At 34.9% G+C, this 18,921-nt stretch overlaps 1 protein-coding gene across 5 annotated transcripts in view; it reads left to right on the forward strand.

The window, feature by feature from the left end:
- Positions 1-18,921, forward strand: part of ERC2 (ELKS/RAB6-interacting/CAST family member 2) — a 585,639-nt gene that overhangs the window by 266,769 nt on the left and 299,949 nt on the right. For 3 of the 5 annotated variants that reach the window (XM_074914419.1, XM_074914422.1, XM_074914421.1), the window contains 2 exons: positions 8,226-8,366; positions 8,911-9,051. In XM_074914419.1, coding sequence (XP_074770520.1) covers positions 8,226-8,366; positions 8,911-9,051 — 282 coding nt within the window. Of the gene's footprint in view, positions 1-8,225; positions 8,367-8,910; positions 9,052-12,461; positions 12,498-18,921 lie in introns of all 5 variants that reach the window. The other 2 variants (XM_074914417.1, XM_074914418.1) reach the window with 1 other exon arrangement.

The raw sequence follows: 18,921 nt of genomic DNA on the forward strand, positions 1-18,921 counted from the left end.
TTAAATTAGTGGCAACATTCCTACCAGTTTCAGTGAGGTCAGGGTCTTTCTTCAATTTAACTTTGAATACAGGTAATCCAAGTGAATTTATATGCCAAAAAAATTAGTACAAGCATCCACTTTTTGCAGCTCACAGATCTTAATATCTGTCACTGAAATGTGCACAGGTGACTGCAACTAATTAAAGTATTATGTGCCATTCTGCAGTGTGGAATCCTACGAAGGTATTTATGACTGTATATGACTAAAATGCCACTGTGGTGTTGGCACTAACACCTAAAATGCTAATGTTGGATTTTTTTATTTAATTTCTCCGTATTTCTTTGTATTTTTTAATCACCTTACATTTGCTTGGTCAAAAACAGTGAAAAAAGTTGGCGTTACTATTATTTCTGTGGCTTCATATGGATAAGCTTACAGCATTTATGCAGTAAAGAAAGTTATAGGCATTTTGTTAATATTTCACTGCCAATCTGGACACAGTGCTCACCAATCTCACAAAGTACTTTTTAATCTCACAAAGTACTTCTTAATCTGTTTTTTCTTCTTGTAAACTGTCTTTTCTGGATTAGTGTACGTCGTCACTTTCCCAAAATGCCCATAGAGGCAGCTGAGAGTTTAAAACAGTCCTTTAACCATCATGCTACTGTTGACAATGTAGAAAGCAGAGCGAGTGTCACACTGCAAACTTCCCAGTTCTCCTGTGCAACTAAGCTTGAAGTAGATGGTCAAAAGCCAAAGAAATCTTGTATTCCGTTTTCCACCTCAGCTATATCTTCAGAAATTCAGAGAAAATACACTTATGCAATACTTAGCTGGGGTAATTTGCTAAGTTGCAGTCTGTCTTCAATTGTGATGTTAATTCTCTGTTGAAGATATTAAATTAATGACAGTTTGCCAGGGGTCATAGTAGGAGCAGCTAGTGTGAAGGCATTGAATAGATCATGTATAGTCATCTTCTCAATACCAGAAATACAAAAGATTAAGCAGTAGCAGGTTAAAACCTAACTGAAATTAATGAGTGGCAATTTGTTGTTTTCAAGTAATTTTGTTCCAGTACCATTGTAAAAGCTGTTGAAACAAATGTAAACTAATAAATAAATGTAAATTTTTATAATTTTGAAGAAGTCTTGTATGTATCTGAAAATGTGTATCTGTTCTATAATTGTCAGGCATACAAATTGTAAAATTTTACTAAACTCAGGATACATTATTTTTTAATATCACAGTGAGGATTTGTCCCAGAATTTTTAAAAAATTGTGCTATAGAATTTCTTTGTGTATATAACTTGAAATGTGACCATACAAGAGACTTGGATGGTATGGAAATTTTGTGTCAAGCTTTATTTGATTGATGTAATAGAAGTTCAAAGTCTGATAAATGATGATAGTTTTAATGTTTTGAAAAAAAGGATGAATTTAGATCCTTCCCTGAAATCTGTGTTTTGCAATTCATGTCTACTTCATTTGGAATTGCTTGGATATATATGAACAGACCCTTTTTAAAATAATCAATGTGGCTTTTCCAAGTGGAATTGCTTAGAACTGACCTGTGGTCCCTGAGGTTGGATGTTGTACAAAGTAGTCACTTTGCTTTCATACAGTCAGCTGAGAATGGCATCTTTCCTGCAGTGTTTGTAGGCTACTCTGCGACACATTTACAATGAATACTGTGAGATGTTTTCCTCTGCCAGAGATTTCTGTCTTTTTGCAGTTAATGAAGGCAATGGTATCTTTTGTAAACCAGTGCTTTTGAGAAGTGGCATGAAGCTGAGCTCTCTTGTGGTTACTGGTGACTGTGTCAATCACTTATGGAGAGATTGTTACTTATAGAAGTTAGGTGGTAGTATATAAAGACAAGTACTCTATATGATAGTGATATGCTTATTCTGTATGACTTCAGAAATGCTACTTTTGTTAATCTAACATACACAGAATTATTACGTAATAACCTTTTTCTACACCTGAGCTTTATAACTTGTAATGTGTGACCAGATACTGTATGCTACTGGGAAGTTTTTTTTACAGTTGAGAAATGATTAGTGTTTTAGATAAAATAAGGAGAAAAGCAACACTACAGACTAGAATTAATAAGAACTTTTAAGAAACAGGGTACTTGATCATGAGACACAATGAGGAGGAAGTTTTCAAGGTAAAAGCATCTCTCTATATGTCTTTGTTTATTGTCAGATAAAGAGAAATCATGCACAATTTCTTTCCCATCATAAGTTTCTTGAAGGTCATGCTTGGAAGAGTAGGTTTCTCAATCTTAAGTGTAGTCTCTGGGATGTACTTATACATTCAAAGAAGCCCATAGGCATCTTCTAGAAGTTCCAGAAGAAGTATTGTATCTAGCTTTCTTGTGTCTTCTGGCAGCTAAATACCTTGACAGTTTATGTTTCCATGTTTCTTATTCCTATTTGTGTCCAGCTTTCAAATTCACCCTAGCTGTTCTCAGTGAATAACCTTTCATATCCCTATTCATCTATGTGGACTAATATATATATATATATTTCACTAAGCGGAATAGTTTAATAACCATTCAGACTCCACCTAGTTATATTCAGACTTAGTTTTGTACCAGTTCTGTCTTGAAGATTTATTTACCAAACTGATTATTTTTTCTTCTATAACAAATTAAACTTTACACTATTTCATCTTATTAATGAACAGTATACATTTTTTTCTCAGTCAATCACAGAAGAAGACTAATTTATCTGTCAGCTGCATAAGGCTAAATGTCAAAAATGTGTTAAAAGGTCCTAATATACCATGTTTTACTTGATTAACAGCTAACTTGCAGAAATCCCAACAATGTGTTCTTGTTTCAGTCTTATTTGCATTGGCAAGCTTTCCTTATGCACTAATCTAGGACCTCACAGGTCTAATCTACTTGCACTTTATCACAGAAGCAGGAACTGAATTGCCACAGCATATGGCTCTATTATCAGACATACTCAATTGCTTATCTGCTGTATGCTGCTACAGTAGCACCAACTTTATAAATATCAGCTTCATGAAAGCAACCTCTTGAGCTGCTTTGGGCCAGTCCAAGAGCTGAGATATTCTTTGAAAAGTTTCTTGTTAAAACATCAAGGAAGCTGATAGCACTTTTGCATAGTCTGTCAAACTTTTTAAATAGGATTAAAATAATTTTTTGTTTATTGCAGTGTAATCATTACTGTTGCTAAGAATATATATAAAAATATTCTTATTATTTTAATGTTAATATTCAAGGGACTAAGAATTTATGTTATTTGTTACTGGTAATATACTTGAGGTTATTTAGTATCCCATAGAATCACAGAATGGTTTGAGTTGGAAGAGACCTTAAAGATCATCTAGTTCCACCCCCCTGCCACGGGCAGGGACACCTTCCACCAGCCCAGGTTGCCCAAAGCCCCGTCCAACCTGTCCCTGAACCCTTCCAGGGAGGGGGCAGCCACAGCTGCTCTGGGCAACCTGTGCCAGGGCCTCACCACCCTCACAGGGAAGAACTTCCTCCTTATGTGTAATCTAGATCTGCCCTCTTTCAGTTTAAAGCCATCACCTCTCGTCCTATCACTACATGCCCTTGTAAAAAGTCCCTCCCCCCTTTCCTGTAGGCCCCCTTTACATGCTGGGAGGCCGCTCTAAGGTCTCCCCGGAGCCTTCTCTTCTCCAGCCTGAACACCCTCAACTCTCTCAGCCTGTGCACACAGGGGGAGGTGCTCCAGCTCCCTGAGCATCTTTGCAGCCCTCCTCTGGACTTGCTCCAACAGGTCCTTCTTATACTGGGTGTCCCTGAGCTGGCCACAGCACTGCAGGGGGGGTCCCACAAGAGCAGAGAAGAGGGGGAGAATCCCCTCCCTTGACCTGCTGGTCACACTTCTCTTGATGCAGCCCAGGACATGGTTGGCTTTCTGGGCTGCGAGTGCACACTGATGGCTCCTGATGAGCTTCTTGTCAACCAGCACCCTCCAAGTCCTTCTCCTCAGGGCTGCTCTCAATCCATTCTTGACCCAGCCTGGATTTGTGCCTGGGATTGCCTCGACCCATGGGCAAGGCCTTGCACGTGGCTTTGTTGAAGTTCGTGAGGTTTGCTTGGGCCCCCCTCTCCAGCCTGTCCAGGTCCCTCTGGATGGCACATCCCTTCCCTCCAGCGTGTCAGCCGCACCACACAGCTTGGTGCTGGCAACAAACTTGCTGAGGGTGCAGTCAGCCCCACTCTCTGTGTCTCCAACAAAGATGTTAAACAGCAGTGGTCCCAACATCAACCCCTGAGGAACGCTGCTCAGCACTGCTTTCCACTAGGACATTGAGCCATTGACTGCAACTCTTTGAATGCGACCATGCAGCCAATTCCTTATCCACTGAGTGATCCATCTGTCAAATTCATGTCTCTCCAATTTAGAGACAAGGATGTCATGCAGGACAGTGTCAAAAGCTTTGAGTAAGTCCAGGTAGGTGATGTCAGTTGTCAGTTGCTCTTCCTTTATCCACCTGCACTGTAAACCCCTTGTAGAAGGCCACCAAATATATCAGGCACAACTTTCCCTTAGAGAAGCCATGTTGGCTGTCACCAATCACCTCCTTTTTTTCCATGTGCCCTAGCATAGTTTCCAGGAGGATCCAGTCCATGATCTTGCCAGGCACAGAGGTGAGGCTGGCCTGTAGTTCCCTGGGTCTTCCTTTTTTCCCTGTTTATAAACATTCCTTTCTTGCATAATTTCTATAGCAGAAGTCATCTAATAGTAAGATTTAAAAAACCCCTGAAAATCAGCTAGTACATTTTCTGATTTGACATTCCTGTAATACTCAACAATGTTGCTGTTGAAGGACCTTCTTTCTGTATGAACTCATTTTGACCTGAAATCCTGCTAGGTGTGAGCCAAAGGGAGATTTTGCCAGTGGGCTGAATAAAGCCAGGTGTCATGTACATCTGCAGTTCCAGGGCTCTCATTGCATAGACAGTTCATAGTATCTTTCAAACAGATTTAATTACAGATAGCCTGCTACCTTTAATTTTTACCATGTCTTTTTGACTGTATGTTAAGTAGAATGTAGTATGTCATCAATGTGTATTTCCTTCTGCATGAAATACATAGGGGTACGAGTTTTATATGAGTAGTCAACCCTGTTTTCTGTGAAGATTCTTCAAGTAATACTCATTTGTTAATATGTATGTTCAGTTACCTAGATTGTAAAAGGGAGTCCCTGATGTCTTCAAAAAGGGGAATGCTAGATGCAAAATGAAAGTAGCACTATCAACTTTCAGCTCTTTGGAAAGGTTTTTTTTTTAGGAACTGGGTAGCAAAAAATAAACCAATATTCTTATTGCAAGATTATTCAGTACAGTGCTGATTATTTTTGAATGTGTAAAAGATTCAAATTACGTTTATTTACAAACTTAAATATAACTACTTATTTGGTAAATAAGTTTGTCTATTTGTTTAAAAACATAATAATATTTAACATTAATTTTACTGTTACATATAATTACATTATAAAACAGTGATGCATTTTAAAAAATTTTGACTGTTGGTGAATCAAATTATTAGAGCTGGAAGCCAGTATTATACAGTGGAAGAAAAAGATTAATTTATTAGAGGAGCATAAATGTTTGAAATAGCTCTATAAGGAACATATTTGAAATATATGACTTTTTGGACTTAGGCCTAGTTTCACATTCAATAATAGACTAGTAATATAGAATGCATCTATGAAGATTAATACCCCACATCTGCTTTTGCTATTTGATCTTAAGAGCTCCTGTTACATAATGAAATAGGTTGCATCATAGCTTACGCTTGCTATATAAACATAATGCAAAAATGAATTTTTAAATATTTAAAATAAAGAGATAAAAAATTTTAGATTTAAATTAAAATTCTAGTGTGCTTAATTGCACTTACTCTGGAGTCTACAAGTAGCTTTGTAATAAGCAACCGCAGACATTAGAGACTTTTCAAATAAGTAAAGATCATTATGAGATGAATTTTTTGATTTCTTGAATTGGCATTTAAGTATTTTTAGGGAAATGCATAATCCATTCAAGTCAAATTGATTTAAGTGTAGCCAAGTGTTGAATCAGTAATTAAAAATAACAAAATATGTATTCAGTTCATAACGAAACTGATTATCAGTTTTAAACTTTATACGTGTAGCTAATATGGCATTTAAATGACAGGAGAGTATATAAATGGGAGATCTTGAAAAGATGCTTAGTGAAAGGCAGATACATAGAAGTTGAAAATACGAGAGGACATTTACAGAAAACTTCCCAGTCTTCTGAAAACATTATGTGTTCCATATTCTAGTAAGTAGTTCCTTTGTTATGCAGTATGAAAGGAGGAACAGACAACAAGCTGAGGCACTGGACAGTTGTCACCAGAGTTGCTGATATGGTCAGTGTTACAAAAGGATGAATTGTGAAAATGGGGGGAGACTGAGCAGAAGAGAAACAACTGGTATTCAAGGTACAGAATCTAGAAAATGTCTCTGCCTATTCCACAGAACCATTGAGACTGGAAGAGACCTCTGGAGATGATCTAGTCCAACTCAGCTGCTCAAAGCAGGGTCAACTAAAGCAGTTTGCTCAGGGTCTTGTCCAGCTGGGTTTTGAGTATCTTCAAGGTTGGAGACTGCTGTGTTGAAAATCACAGTCTTGAGATTAGTCTCTTTTTTATGCGTGTAAGTGTTGGCAGAAATTTTTTTTGCAAAATATGCCTTGATCTTTAAAAGGCATGAAGCAATATTGAGACGATCCTCTAGGGCTTGGGGGAACATCACACTTTGTGTATGGAGAAAATGAATGAGTAACCAGGATTGTCTGAACAATATATGCTTTCTGAAAGTGCTGTTACTATTTGAGCTAACTTTGATAGTGAATTAATTTTTTTTCTTTCGTTGTAATGACTAAGTTTATTCCAAATCAAAGGGGATGTGCAGCTGCTGAAACATTGCTTGCAATGTAATGTTTGTTGAGATACAATAGCCACAGCTGAGAGTATATTGATATGGGCAAAGGTAAACTGTATGTATATGTGTAGTGTATACATATATATGCGTGTGTATATATATATATCTCCAGTGTGTGTTTGTATAAATGTGGCAGTATAAGGAGTCACAGACAGATGGAATTAGCATGACATTTTTCTCTCTTTCTGATAATATTAGGCTTCCATCAGTCTTATCCAGTTCTGTGAAATAGTATTTTAAGTATTAATCCCACTCTTAAACTTGTCCTTGTAGATTTCAACAATAAGTACAAAAGGACTTGAATAGGATCCATGAGCATGCTGATGGTTCTACCTGAGCCACACTACTGATAGTATAGAACTTCATCAGTCAGGATGTAATTTTCTCCCATGCAGGTTTAACTTTCCTAAATGATGTTGCTTCCACTGCCTGCCTGACTGCCACTTACAAAATGATGCTAGTGTTTACCCTGATACTCTGCCTAAATTGGCCTATGCCCAATTCAGATGCAATTCTAGTGGTTATTATTCTACCCTAAATATTTCTCTCTGATTAGGATTTGTGTCCTTCAAGTACTGGTAGAATGTGGTTTTGAAGAATGTAGTCAAAGCTTAACAAAACCATACTACTGTAACTGCTTTTTACATTTCACCCTTTGAATTTATCACCCAGTCCTTGACTGGTGATTTTCAGCAACGCTTGTAATAATAACTGCAAGTCAGCAAAATATCCAAAAACGTGTTTGAGTTTAAACATGTGTAGGGTTGCTGTTAATTAGATGGAGAAGAGTCTTCCTTTGGATATCATGAGTCGTATCAGAATTTCTGATTAGATTTAGAATCTTGAAAACTTCCACTATAGAGACTACTAGCATTTAAAAACATAACCAAATTCAAGCTGAGTAAACCAGTCAAGGCCTCTCTATTTTAAACTTTTATTCAAGACTTCAATTGCTTATGAAATCGCTGACAGGAAATACATTACTGAGATGAATAACTTCCTATATCTATCAAAAGATGAAACATATATCATTATAGGTATTTAATGAAGTTTCTGTACTATGTTACTCTTATCAAGTATTTAAAACCTTGATCTGATGCTTTTGCAATCAGGGGAAATCTTGCATTGACTTTAATACCATTAACTCAATCATCCTCTGCTTCTAAAGGTTGTTTTTTCTGTTACTTAACGTAAAGTAATTTTTATTCTGTCTTTTCTTAAAATGATTCCCAACTTTTCCACTATGCAATTCTTTCCCTTGTTAGGAAAGAATAATAGAGCGCTTGAAGGAGCAAAGGGAGCGAGATGACAGAGAAAGACTTGAAGAAATTGAATCTTATAAAAAAGAAAACAAAGACCTGAAGGAAAAAGTTAATGCTTTACAAGCTGAACTGACAGAAAAAGAGGTCAGTCTTTTCAGTAAAATCTATATTCTTCTATCTGTGTCATTATGATGAAAGAAAATGAATTAGGATTACTCTTGAATCATTTGAAGTACTGAAATCCTGCCACTTCAGTGGTCAGCTTCTGAACGGCTATTTTCTTAAGCATTCTTCATAGTCCTCACTTTTGTACATAAAATATTGCTTCAGTTTTTATGTAGTTGTGTGTCATTATCTCTACTTTTTCCTTTACATAAGCCTCCAGTAGGCTCAAATATTCCATTGTTTCTCCTGTTTTCATTTGTCAGAGTAATAGACTTCAAAGTAGTCGTACCTCCAGAATATAACGTCTGTATTATGAATGTTTCTATGTTTCACTGCATGCCAGCTCCTGTGGTTCGAACTGGTTGTATTTTCAAAATGGTGTCTTTTGCTATCAATTCTTATCTTTGTGTCAACTCTTTTTGGGGAAGGGGAGGGGGAACAGGATCCAAGTGATTACTAAGTTGGCAATAAGTTAGTATCCTGATGACTAGGAATTAACTTTTTACTCTTGGTCATTTTTCAGTCTAGTTTAATCGATCTCAAAGAACATGCATCTTCATTGGCATCAGCAGGGCTGAAAAGAGACTCCAAACTTAAGTCTTTAGAAATAGCCATAGAACAAAAGAAAGAAGAGTGTAGTAAGTTGGAAGCACAGTTGAAAAAGGTAAGTTCCATCTTAAAACAAACAACAACAATCAGAAAACCAAAAATCAACATCCCACCCCCTCATTTTGAAAAGATGAGATTATTTACTCTTCTGGAGTAAATCTAAAATCTACCCATCTTACGCTGTTTGCTGATGCTTGCATCAAATACTGCTAACTTTTTCTTGTACCAAAGCCACTAGTGAGCCTCAGAAATTATCTTGAATACGTATATGAAGGAATTCTGAGAAGCTGCTACAGATAGATGAACTGGGAGCAGGACATTGGAGGGAAAATAAAAGGGCAGAAAGAAATTATCAAACCAGCAATTTGTATGTATGTGAATTTATACTGCTATTAGAAGTAGACTAAAATGTTTGTAGCATAGGGAAAAATTCAAGGCTCATCCAAGAGATGCTGTACTTCCTCATCAAAAAAATTCTGCTTCCAAAATGGAAACTCTAGCTAGGTTTTATTTTGGCATTTATTTGGCTTTGTTGATGAAAATGTTTGTGATAATTAAGCAAAATAATGCATAGTTTATCTAAGCTAGCAAGTCAGTATTTCTATTCAGCAAGTAGTGGAAGCAAGCATTTAAAGGAAAATGTACAGATCCTATATTTTATAACATGGTTTTATTTAGATTGATGCATTAAAATAGTTATTGCTTAAATGATTTGCAAGTTTGTTGATGCCTTTTCTACCATACATTGTTTCTTTGACCTTTTTCTGTGTCATTTGGTAATGTCTGCTCTCATTGTTCAAGCACCAATTTCATGACATACTTGATGGGTTTAGGCATTATGTTTGCCTTCTGCAATCCATGACTAAGTGTATGTCAAACATTATTTTTTTTATATTGATAGCTAATGTTTCATTTTCTAGAAGAGAATATGTATTTGTTCTATGAATGTTACCAAAGGATAATATTCTGACACTCTTTTTACCCAGGTTGAGTAGTATCCTGCTCTGTGTTTAAGCATTGTTTCAGTAGCCTTACCTGTGAAGAAGGTATTGCAATGTATAACAGATACCAGGGTGTAAGCCTTTTATTTTTGAATTCAGAGTGAAGAAGTGCATTTAGGTGCCTGTGTTACATGTTTAGTTGTGGAGGGGAAAGAAGTTACTGGTTTTCAATAAACATATACAGAAGCTTTTAATGAAAACAAACTACTTAAAATGTTCGATAGCTTATAAATGCTACTGATGTCAGATTTAAATTTCCACAGAAGCTGTTTCTCTGGAAGTCCTTTATTCTGTTATCTTTTTTTTGGAAAATGTGATTGTTTTCTTTGCACTTCACTACAAAATATACTTCATTACAGTCTGAAATATCTTACTTTCTTAATTTAAAAAAAATAGTTTAAAAAACCCTAAAAGAACAGCTCAAAAAAATCAAATTTGTCTTGAAGGACTTGAAATCCTAAGTCAATTTTAATGACTGTACATATAAACACATCATACAGTCATGGAAAAATAAGCACTTATAAAAGTCAGAGAGTGTCTGGGACGTCTTTCATATAAAAAGGGAGTATGTTCCCTGTGTATAAATACAAAGGATTATTAAATGAAAGTTGAAAACATAATAGTTTTATTATATCATAAATACAGCATAGAGCCCCAATGGAAATTCACCCAACATTTGTAGGAGACCAGGTATTTCCACAATAAAATGTAGTTACAACCTTCTTTGTGGGCATGTTTAGTTGAACAGAAACAGTGACTGTTAATGATAGTAGACTCCAAACAGTAATTTTCAATTCACATTTTCTCTAATAAAATACTTTATGTTCAAACCTGTAAATATCCTGTGTTAAAAGTAATTGGTCCCCAGAAAACTACCATCACCATGTTTTCACTCCTTAGGAAACTAACTGAAACAGAAATCTGGGTTATTCTTGCATATGTCTGAGTTAGAGTAGGAGGGAACATCAACATAATTCAGAGTAAATTAACCTGCACGTCCCATAAGTGTGCTTATGTATGAACATTAACCACAACGGAAGCTAGAAGAAATGGACAGAGTTTATATCTCTTTTTCAAAAGTGACTCCAAGGGGCTGTCTGTTACTTCGAGAAATTTGAATGCAGCTTACACATTACTTCTCTCTAAAAATATCAAAGAAGGCACTTTAAATTATTGTATTGTAAAATCACTATTGTTTAATATTTATTTATATGTTTTAACAAATTATACTAATAAATATGAAGATAGCATTCTGTGCACATTTGTTAGGAGTTAGTTTTCCATGAGCATTAATGGTCATAAGTACTGTGCCTGAAAGAAAGCATGTATAAAGGGCAAATCCAAACAAAATCTGTAAAAGGAAAAAAAAAATAAATTGAAGTTTCCCTTGTCTTCCCTTTTTTTCTCTCTTTTCTGTTTTTGGAGAGAATAAGATTCATTTTTTGTTAATAAGATGTTTTTGATTGGATCTGATTCGATCCAAATATTTTTCAGTATTACATAACTGTATTGCTTGCACTTCAGCAGGAGAAAACATGCTGACTCTAAAACCACTGTAGCGTAGACACATTTCAAAAAGTAATAAATGGACTATTTGAAAAGAGTAGTTATGCAACTGTGTTATATTTTGGTACACAAAACAGTGTTTAAAACCAGACATACTTATTAAACTTTTTGTGACAAAAATTATGGATTGAAATTCATAAAATTAAAAAAAAAATCATAAACCCCAGAAGAATTCTCAATGCTTTTTTTTGCCAAAATTCCACAGACTTTTTGTTGACTTACTTTGTATTGCTACTAGTGAAAGAACAGCAGGAATTACCTAATAGGTAGCTAAGTGTTTTTTATATATACGTGTGTGTATATATATATAATCTTATTATCCACTCTAGAATTTCCTCCTTTTGTTGTTTTTCATTATCTTAAATTTACTTGCTTACTGACATATTTGCAGTTGCTAAAGTACTTTTTGCCAAACTGTACTGTTTGAAAGTCATTCTGCATAGAAAATTCAGTCTTGTGTTAAACAAAAGGAAAGTAATAAATTTAATGATACAATTTAATTAATCTTTTATTATTACCATCTTTGAAGCTTTGGTGATAAATTGCAGCCTCAGCCAAAAGCACTTCTCGTGATTCATTGCTTGAGACCAGCACTTAATGTATCATCAAAAGTGGACACCTTTCTTTATTTCATGGGTTATTTAACTTGAGAAAGGGAAAGTAACACAAACCTTAAATTTCTTACTCCAGCTATTCTTTTTTAGGAGCCAAAGTCAACATTTATGTTTCCCCAGTGCCTCTCACTTTCACGAAGGAATGTTTAGGATCTTAAATTTCTACTTTTTTATGACAAGTTCTTCTGTGCAAATGCACTGGTTTTGTTGAGCTAATGCTGTTTTCCTGGATCTTTCCTTCTTTTCCTGTCTGTGCTTCACTCCCTTCCAACTTTGCAATGTAGCAAGCTGAACAGTTGTTCAATCAGATGTACAATCCAGTAAGTTCTTTTTTAAAATGCCCGCTGTAACATACGAAAGCATGAGGATCCATTACCTTACTGTGTTGTGCTCTTCCTCTGTGGAGCTTTGCAGAATACTTCGGATGCTCACTATGCTGTATTCATTATATCCAAATAAATGAACTTTGTGGACTTCAAGGCCATTTTAAGAATATGAAATGTATTAAATAGGTACATGCAGTATTTCTAAGACATCCTAGCCTTTAGGTCCTCAACTTCTCCATTAGAAAAAGCATGCAGTTTTGTTTTTTTTTTTTTCTTTGCTTTGCTTTGCTTTTTAATTCCTCCTTCTGTAGTACTTTATTCGATCCTTCAAAGATAAATAACTTCTAATTTATTCAGTTTACCTTAAGTGACTGAGTTGATTATGTGAATAATAATATCTAGGAAGTGACTGGTACTATTTTCAAAAGTCAGTATGATTAAACTAGTTCAGAAGAGTTTTACTCATAAAAGAATGTGTATGTTAAGCATATATACATTAAGAATACGGAAACACTATATTTAATAGAAGAAAATGCTGAAATATAAAATGATGAATGCGAAGGGTAGTATTTGAAAAAGCCAAACAGTATTACTTTGGCTTGTTTAGCTTTATCATTCTTGCCAATGTTTGCTTTAATTGCACAATACTTGACTGCATTCCTTTTTCAATTAGAGGAAGAGCAGTAACAAACATTCTCTCTGCAGAGAAGAGTTTTAATTTTTTTGGCTGGGACTGTTACATTTAATGTGCTGTGAGCATCACAGGACAGAAAAAATGATGTAACAGCAATTTACAAGCTACAGTTTACATAGTAATCATAGTTGGAATTACCATGTAATTGGGATAGTATATACAGAAGAACTGGTTTTGTAGCTGAAGTAATGTGATACTATGCATTAGGGAAGGTATTGCCTTCCCTGAAGTCAATGGGAATTTTGCCATTAGTGTCAGTGGACCAAGATTCCAGCTTTGGAGTCTATTATTGCTAAGTTTTGCAGCTTCTAACCATGTAATGGATATGTTATAACTTATGTATGAGAAAAGAGAGTTCCACAGAATGTGCTGCATTTACTTTTAAATTTATGGGTTAACTGTTTTTAGAATCCAGTTATAAATGGATATGCTATCCAGGTAGCATAAGACCTCATTTTATCGCCTCTACCACCTAGCACACGACTAGCCAAAGAGCTTTTCCCTTTGAATGATAAAACTCTTTTTTTCTGTATCTCTTGGCTCACCCTTGTGGTAGTTATGTTTATATTCATATCATGTGCACTCCTAATGTGCATGTCTCTTCAGACTGGAGTCTTTCTTGTGTTAGTTTTTCTCTTGATTTTCATAAATGCTTTCCAGTCATTATTTCAGTATTAGTTATTCTGCTGTATGGAATTTGTTTGTTACTTTGTTACTTCCTAGTCTATTTGTGTGCAGTATTCCAAAGTCAGTCAGTCCTTTTAAATATTTTTTTTTCTGCCTTTACGTGCTTAATTTTCAAAATGACAGCCTGATGGCAGTTCCAAAATAATGGATACAAGATCCTTTTCCTTTGGCACCAGGCAGCAATTGTGGTATATCCATGAGACTGATTTAATAAACTTCTCTTGCTCATCTTCTTTCTTTTCCTATTTATATATATATATATATATCAGTCTACTTCTAATAATTTAAGTAGTAATACTCCTCCCCCAAAACCACCTAAGATCTGGAAATGAAATTGCGATTTGATTGAAGTCAATGCCAACATATTCTTTGAATTCCACAGGTCCAAGATTCCACCTTTATTCTTTGAGATGGCATAATAGCAGTTACTTGAAACATTTTTTTTTGTACTGCAAATCACTATGATACTTTATTTAATAGAATGTTTCCTTGACATTAATAGTGTTATAAAAAAACAGTTGGCAATTTAATCTCAAAATAGTGAAGGTTAATAGTCTTTTGTTTACATGTGTCAGAGCAATAACAGTCAGTCTCTGATTAGACCTTTTCTAGCCCATGCAGTAATACAGCTTTTTTTGTTTTTTTTTTGTGGTGGAATATGTTTTTTCTACTATGGAACACATGTATCAACTCCCAAGACTTTATCTCTCAATCTAATGTTTTTAAAATACAGCAATGGATAGAAGTGTTTTATTCTTACAAACATTTGGGTACCAAAGTGGAGATGATATGGAAGGTGTGCAAATCCTACGTACTCTCCAGCAAATGATTTCACAATGTATTCACCTGCATGAATAAGATATGAACAGAACTGGGCAAGCATTTCTTCATGTTTTGAATGGTGAATTTTTTGAAATACTCAATGAATTCTTCTGCAAAATTGATTATAAGAACTTACATGATTATTTTGTACTCTAATGAAAATGGAATGAATACTTAGTTTGGAGTTCAGGTGAACCTTTTTCTGTGTAATAAAGACTTAATTTTCCAAATGCTCCATCAGAGCAACATCAGATTAAAGTTTAAAGTACTTGCAGAATCCACCCTAATTTGCTTAGAGCGGTCCCTGAAGTTAAAATAAAATCACCCCTTGAATTTTAAGGAGACTACCAAAAAAAATAAGCTGACAGCATTTTTTTTTTAGTTTATTATTGAAAGTAATAAAATTTGAAGGATCTTACAAAGTAATTTCTTGCATGTAAATTCTGCTGTTTCATTTAATTTTTATAAAGTACTCAGTTGATTTCTGTGTATGTTTGTCTGAAGCTTTAAAAATTAAATACTATATCTATTCATCCATTTCTGTTATGCAGACTAATGCATGCATAATTGTACCATAAAATTTTAATAGACTAAATAATTCATGTTGCATGTCTGTGCCACACTATTATGGTGTTTCTGTGGGAAATTGGTGGTTTACTTAAGGAAATGTTACTTTACTTCTAAAATACTTGTAGTACTTATTAAGCAAATATCAGAACAGATACAAAATTACTGTAAATATTAGTGAAGTTCTAATGGTAGAGTGATATTCTATTTTTATTGAATTGTAAAATTAACATATAACAGCAGTAACAAGATTGACAGACAAAGCATCATAAACCAAGTGTGCTATCTTAAAACTAGGCTAATCTGCACACACAAGTATTATCATTTACACATACAGATTAAGAGATCAATTACTTTGCTGCTGAAAGGTATGTGTGAACCAGTCATTCTTACACATAAAAGCCCCATAAAATCAGAAAATGTATTCTTCCCAAGAAAACAGAACTTAGCGAGAAGAAAGTGGACAGAAATGAAAAAAAAAAAAAGGATAGAAGAGTAGATAGCAGTAATATGTGGAGGCTTTCTGTCTGGGTAGGAGCAGGGTCAATATCAACTGAACTGCCTTTCATCTCCTTTGGGCCTACTGTTTGACCTCAAACATCAAGTTCCATCTGTCAACAAATCACCCCATATCTGTATATAACAATTAAAAAAAAGTACTTAGTTCAAATCCACACACATCTTTCAAAGCCATAAAATATAAAAGGGCTCTTATAAATAATTCTATGCTTTTGTCCTGAGAATGTCAGATGGGTTGATTTTGTGCTCGTGTACTATCAGCAGTTTTGTTTACAATATGAGGCTTCCCTTGAAGGGACTCATTGCAAGTTAGAGTATCACCTGCAGAATGCTCTTTTTCAAAAATGTTTTATGTTCTTGTGCTCCCTTTTTAACTAACTTTGCTTTCCTTCTTCATTAAAGCAATGCCCTTGTAGAAACCTGATTCCTGCCAATAGTAAAAAAATATTCTATAGGAAGTGCTTGTAAAAGTAAAGGCAACCAACTTAATTGGTAGGTTGCAATACAGGGATTTTTTTTTTTTTTTTAAAGGTTAGAATAATCTTATACTTGTCTTTGAACTGAATGCTTATATTGATTTATATGTGACATTATGGATAACTGTGCTACACCTCAAAACCCTGTATGGGTTGGATACTTAATCACATTGGATTTAATCATACCCTCTGCTTTATGTTGAAAACCATGGGGAAATACAATGACCAAGTTTGTGCTACAGAATTTTCCAAAAACACATCCCACAAATATGGAATGGCGTGAGTACCACAGAAAGCACAAGAATTGATAATACTTTTGCAACTTAACTTTAATTTCCTGAGCATGCTATTGGAGCAAGGTTTATAGGGCTAAATTGAAGGATATAATTTATAATTTCAGCTGATGCTTTAGTTATAAGCTGTGCAATAGATAATTTGCTCAGTACATTTCTGAGCTCCTGTGTTACAGGAATGTTCTATTGTCGCTGAACGTTCAGCAGCTTTGCATTGGTGACACTATCATGTTATTGCCCAGTTGTATATTTTCATCATAGAAAGTCCAGTGTGGCAATGAAAAACAAAGAAAAGACAGGCTTCTCTATCCGTTCTGCATTGCTTCTTGTCCTGGCTTAAAATTAGAGCAGGGGTGCGTGGGGGGATGAAAACAATGGGCTGAAGAGTGTATGCTAAACTGAAGAAAAGACTAGTTAGAGGCAGGAAGGTGCGTGTTTTGCCTGTTTATGAAATGATGGAAGCAAGGCTGATAAATGAGTTATGCACTAAAATAAAAAGAAGGGAAAGAAAGGGGACAAGAAGGAATACGAAAGAGTGATAGCCGCTAGAGGGGAACTGTGAAATTTGGGATTTACCCTTAGGAGAAGAGGAGAAATATGAAGAGCAATAGGGAACAACATACTCTTTGCACAGTTTTTTTAGTATCTTAAAGGTGCTTTTTTTTTTGGGGGGGGGGGGGGGAGGGTGTGTGTATACCGGGTGTGCGGGGTGTGTGTTTGGTTTTGGTTTTTTCCTAGAGTAAATTTACCTTTACTAAGATATGGAATTATTTTTGTTCTTTGCAAAAGAACACTTAGTGTTCATTCTGCAAAGATAAAACATTGTCTAATATATTAATAGAGCTGATTGAAATTTGAAGTGGTTTACAGCTGGAAATTGATACACAGTATCTCAAATAATTGGACCTGAGTCTGAATATTACATTTACTTCAAAAATTGCAAAGCTAATTGAAAGTAAATTTCTTGACACAATTAACACCCAGAAAAATAAATCAAAGTTTATTATTAAAGCAGGAAGATCTATGAGGGTGAAAAGGAATCTTTTGCTATCATCTCACCCAAACAGTAAAATCAAGATACTCTTTGGATGTTACCTTGAAACGAGCTCTGTGTTAGGGAAGTCCTGTATCTGCACAGAATTCAGGGCTGGAGCATGTATTATTATCTAAAACAGAGAATTTGAAGAGCAAGGCCAGTAGGTTTAGTAGGCTTCTCATGTCATTCCCTTGTCTATTTTGGTAACCAAATATTTCTTCTGAATAAAAATCTCACACTATGATAAATAACACTTAAAATCTACTATCTTTTTTCTTACTATCCTCATGCTTAAATGATATGTTACATGCAACCCCCCTAAGTTTCTTCCGTAGTAATTTCATTTTTTTTTTAATTGTTGTATTTATACTAAACCCAGACTTGTTCTTTATTTATAGAGAAAATTTTAACCATTGCAAAGAATATGAACCTTCTAATATCTGTAGTTTATATTAATTCTTTCCAAAACACGCATGTTTCATTTTGATCTGCATTTCTTTCATTGCTTGCTTGCATTGTCTATTCCCTGAAATTAAGAAGGATAAGTTAAGTCCACGCCATCTCTGTGTAATAAGATAGTTGGAGGACCTTCAGTTCTAAATATCATGAATTTCTGTAAAATTTCTGTATGTTGAGAGAATGTTATCTGAATTTTCTATGTTTAATGTGCACTGCCTTAAACTACTTGTTTTTTCCTTGCCTGCTCTTTCAAGATGCCAATTAGGAATAATGGGAAGCAAGGGGTAGGCTAAGCATTGCAGTGCGTTGTTGTTTCCATCTGTCTGTGATTACTCCAGCCAACAGTTTAAAGCACTTGATGCCAGATCATGCTCCCATTGAAGTTAATTGGGTTTTTGCCATTAGGTTTGATGGGAGTAAGATTGGGCTCTGCACTGTTGTTGTTGTATTCATTGCGTTCTTTCTTGTCTGTGAAACTGCCACCCATCCATGCATGTGTTTGCCAGGTTTGTGCCATTTTCGCCAATGGGCTTGTTCTTCTGATGTTTCAGGTTAAGTATTAACAATAAGAGAAAAAGGATTATTGGGTAAAATGTCTGCTGAAAGCAACTTTTTGGTATATTGGTTTGTCTTTTAAAAACAGCACTGCATAAAAACAATTTCTTCCTTTCAAATTCTTCATATCAATCTGCATTTGAAATATCTGGTAATACAGATTACAATATGTATATATGTATATGTGTATATATATACATGGATAATGTGTGTGTGTATATATGGGGAAAGAGAGGGAATATGATTTCTTAATAAGATTTTTTAATTTAAAAAACACCCTTAAAATATGGTTGCTTTAGATGTAAAAAAC

Source organism: Athene noctua, chromosome 10 (genome assembly GCF_965140245.1).
Source record: "Athene noctua chromosome 10, bAthNoc1.hap1.1, whole genome shotgun sequence".
Lineage (NCBI taxonomy): Eukaryota > Metazoa > Chordata > Aves > Strigiformes > Strigidae > Athene > Athene noctua.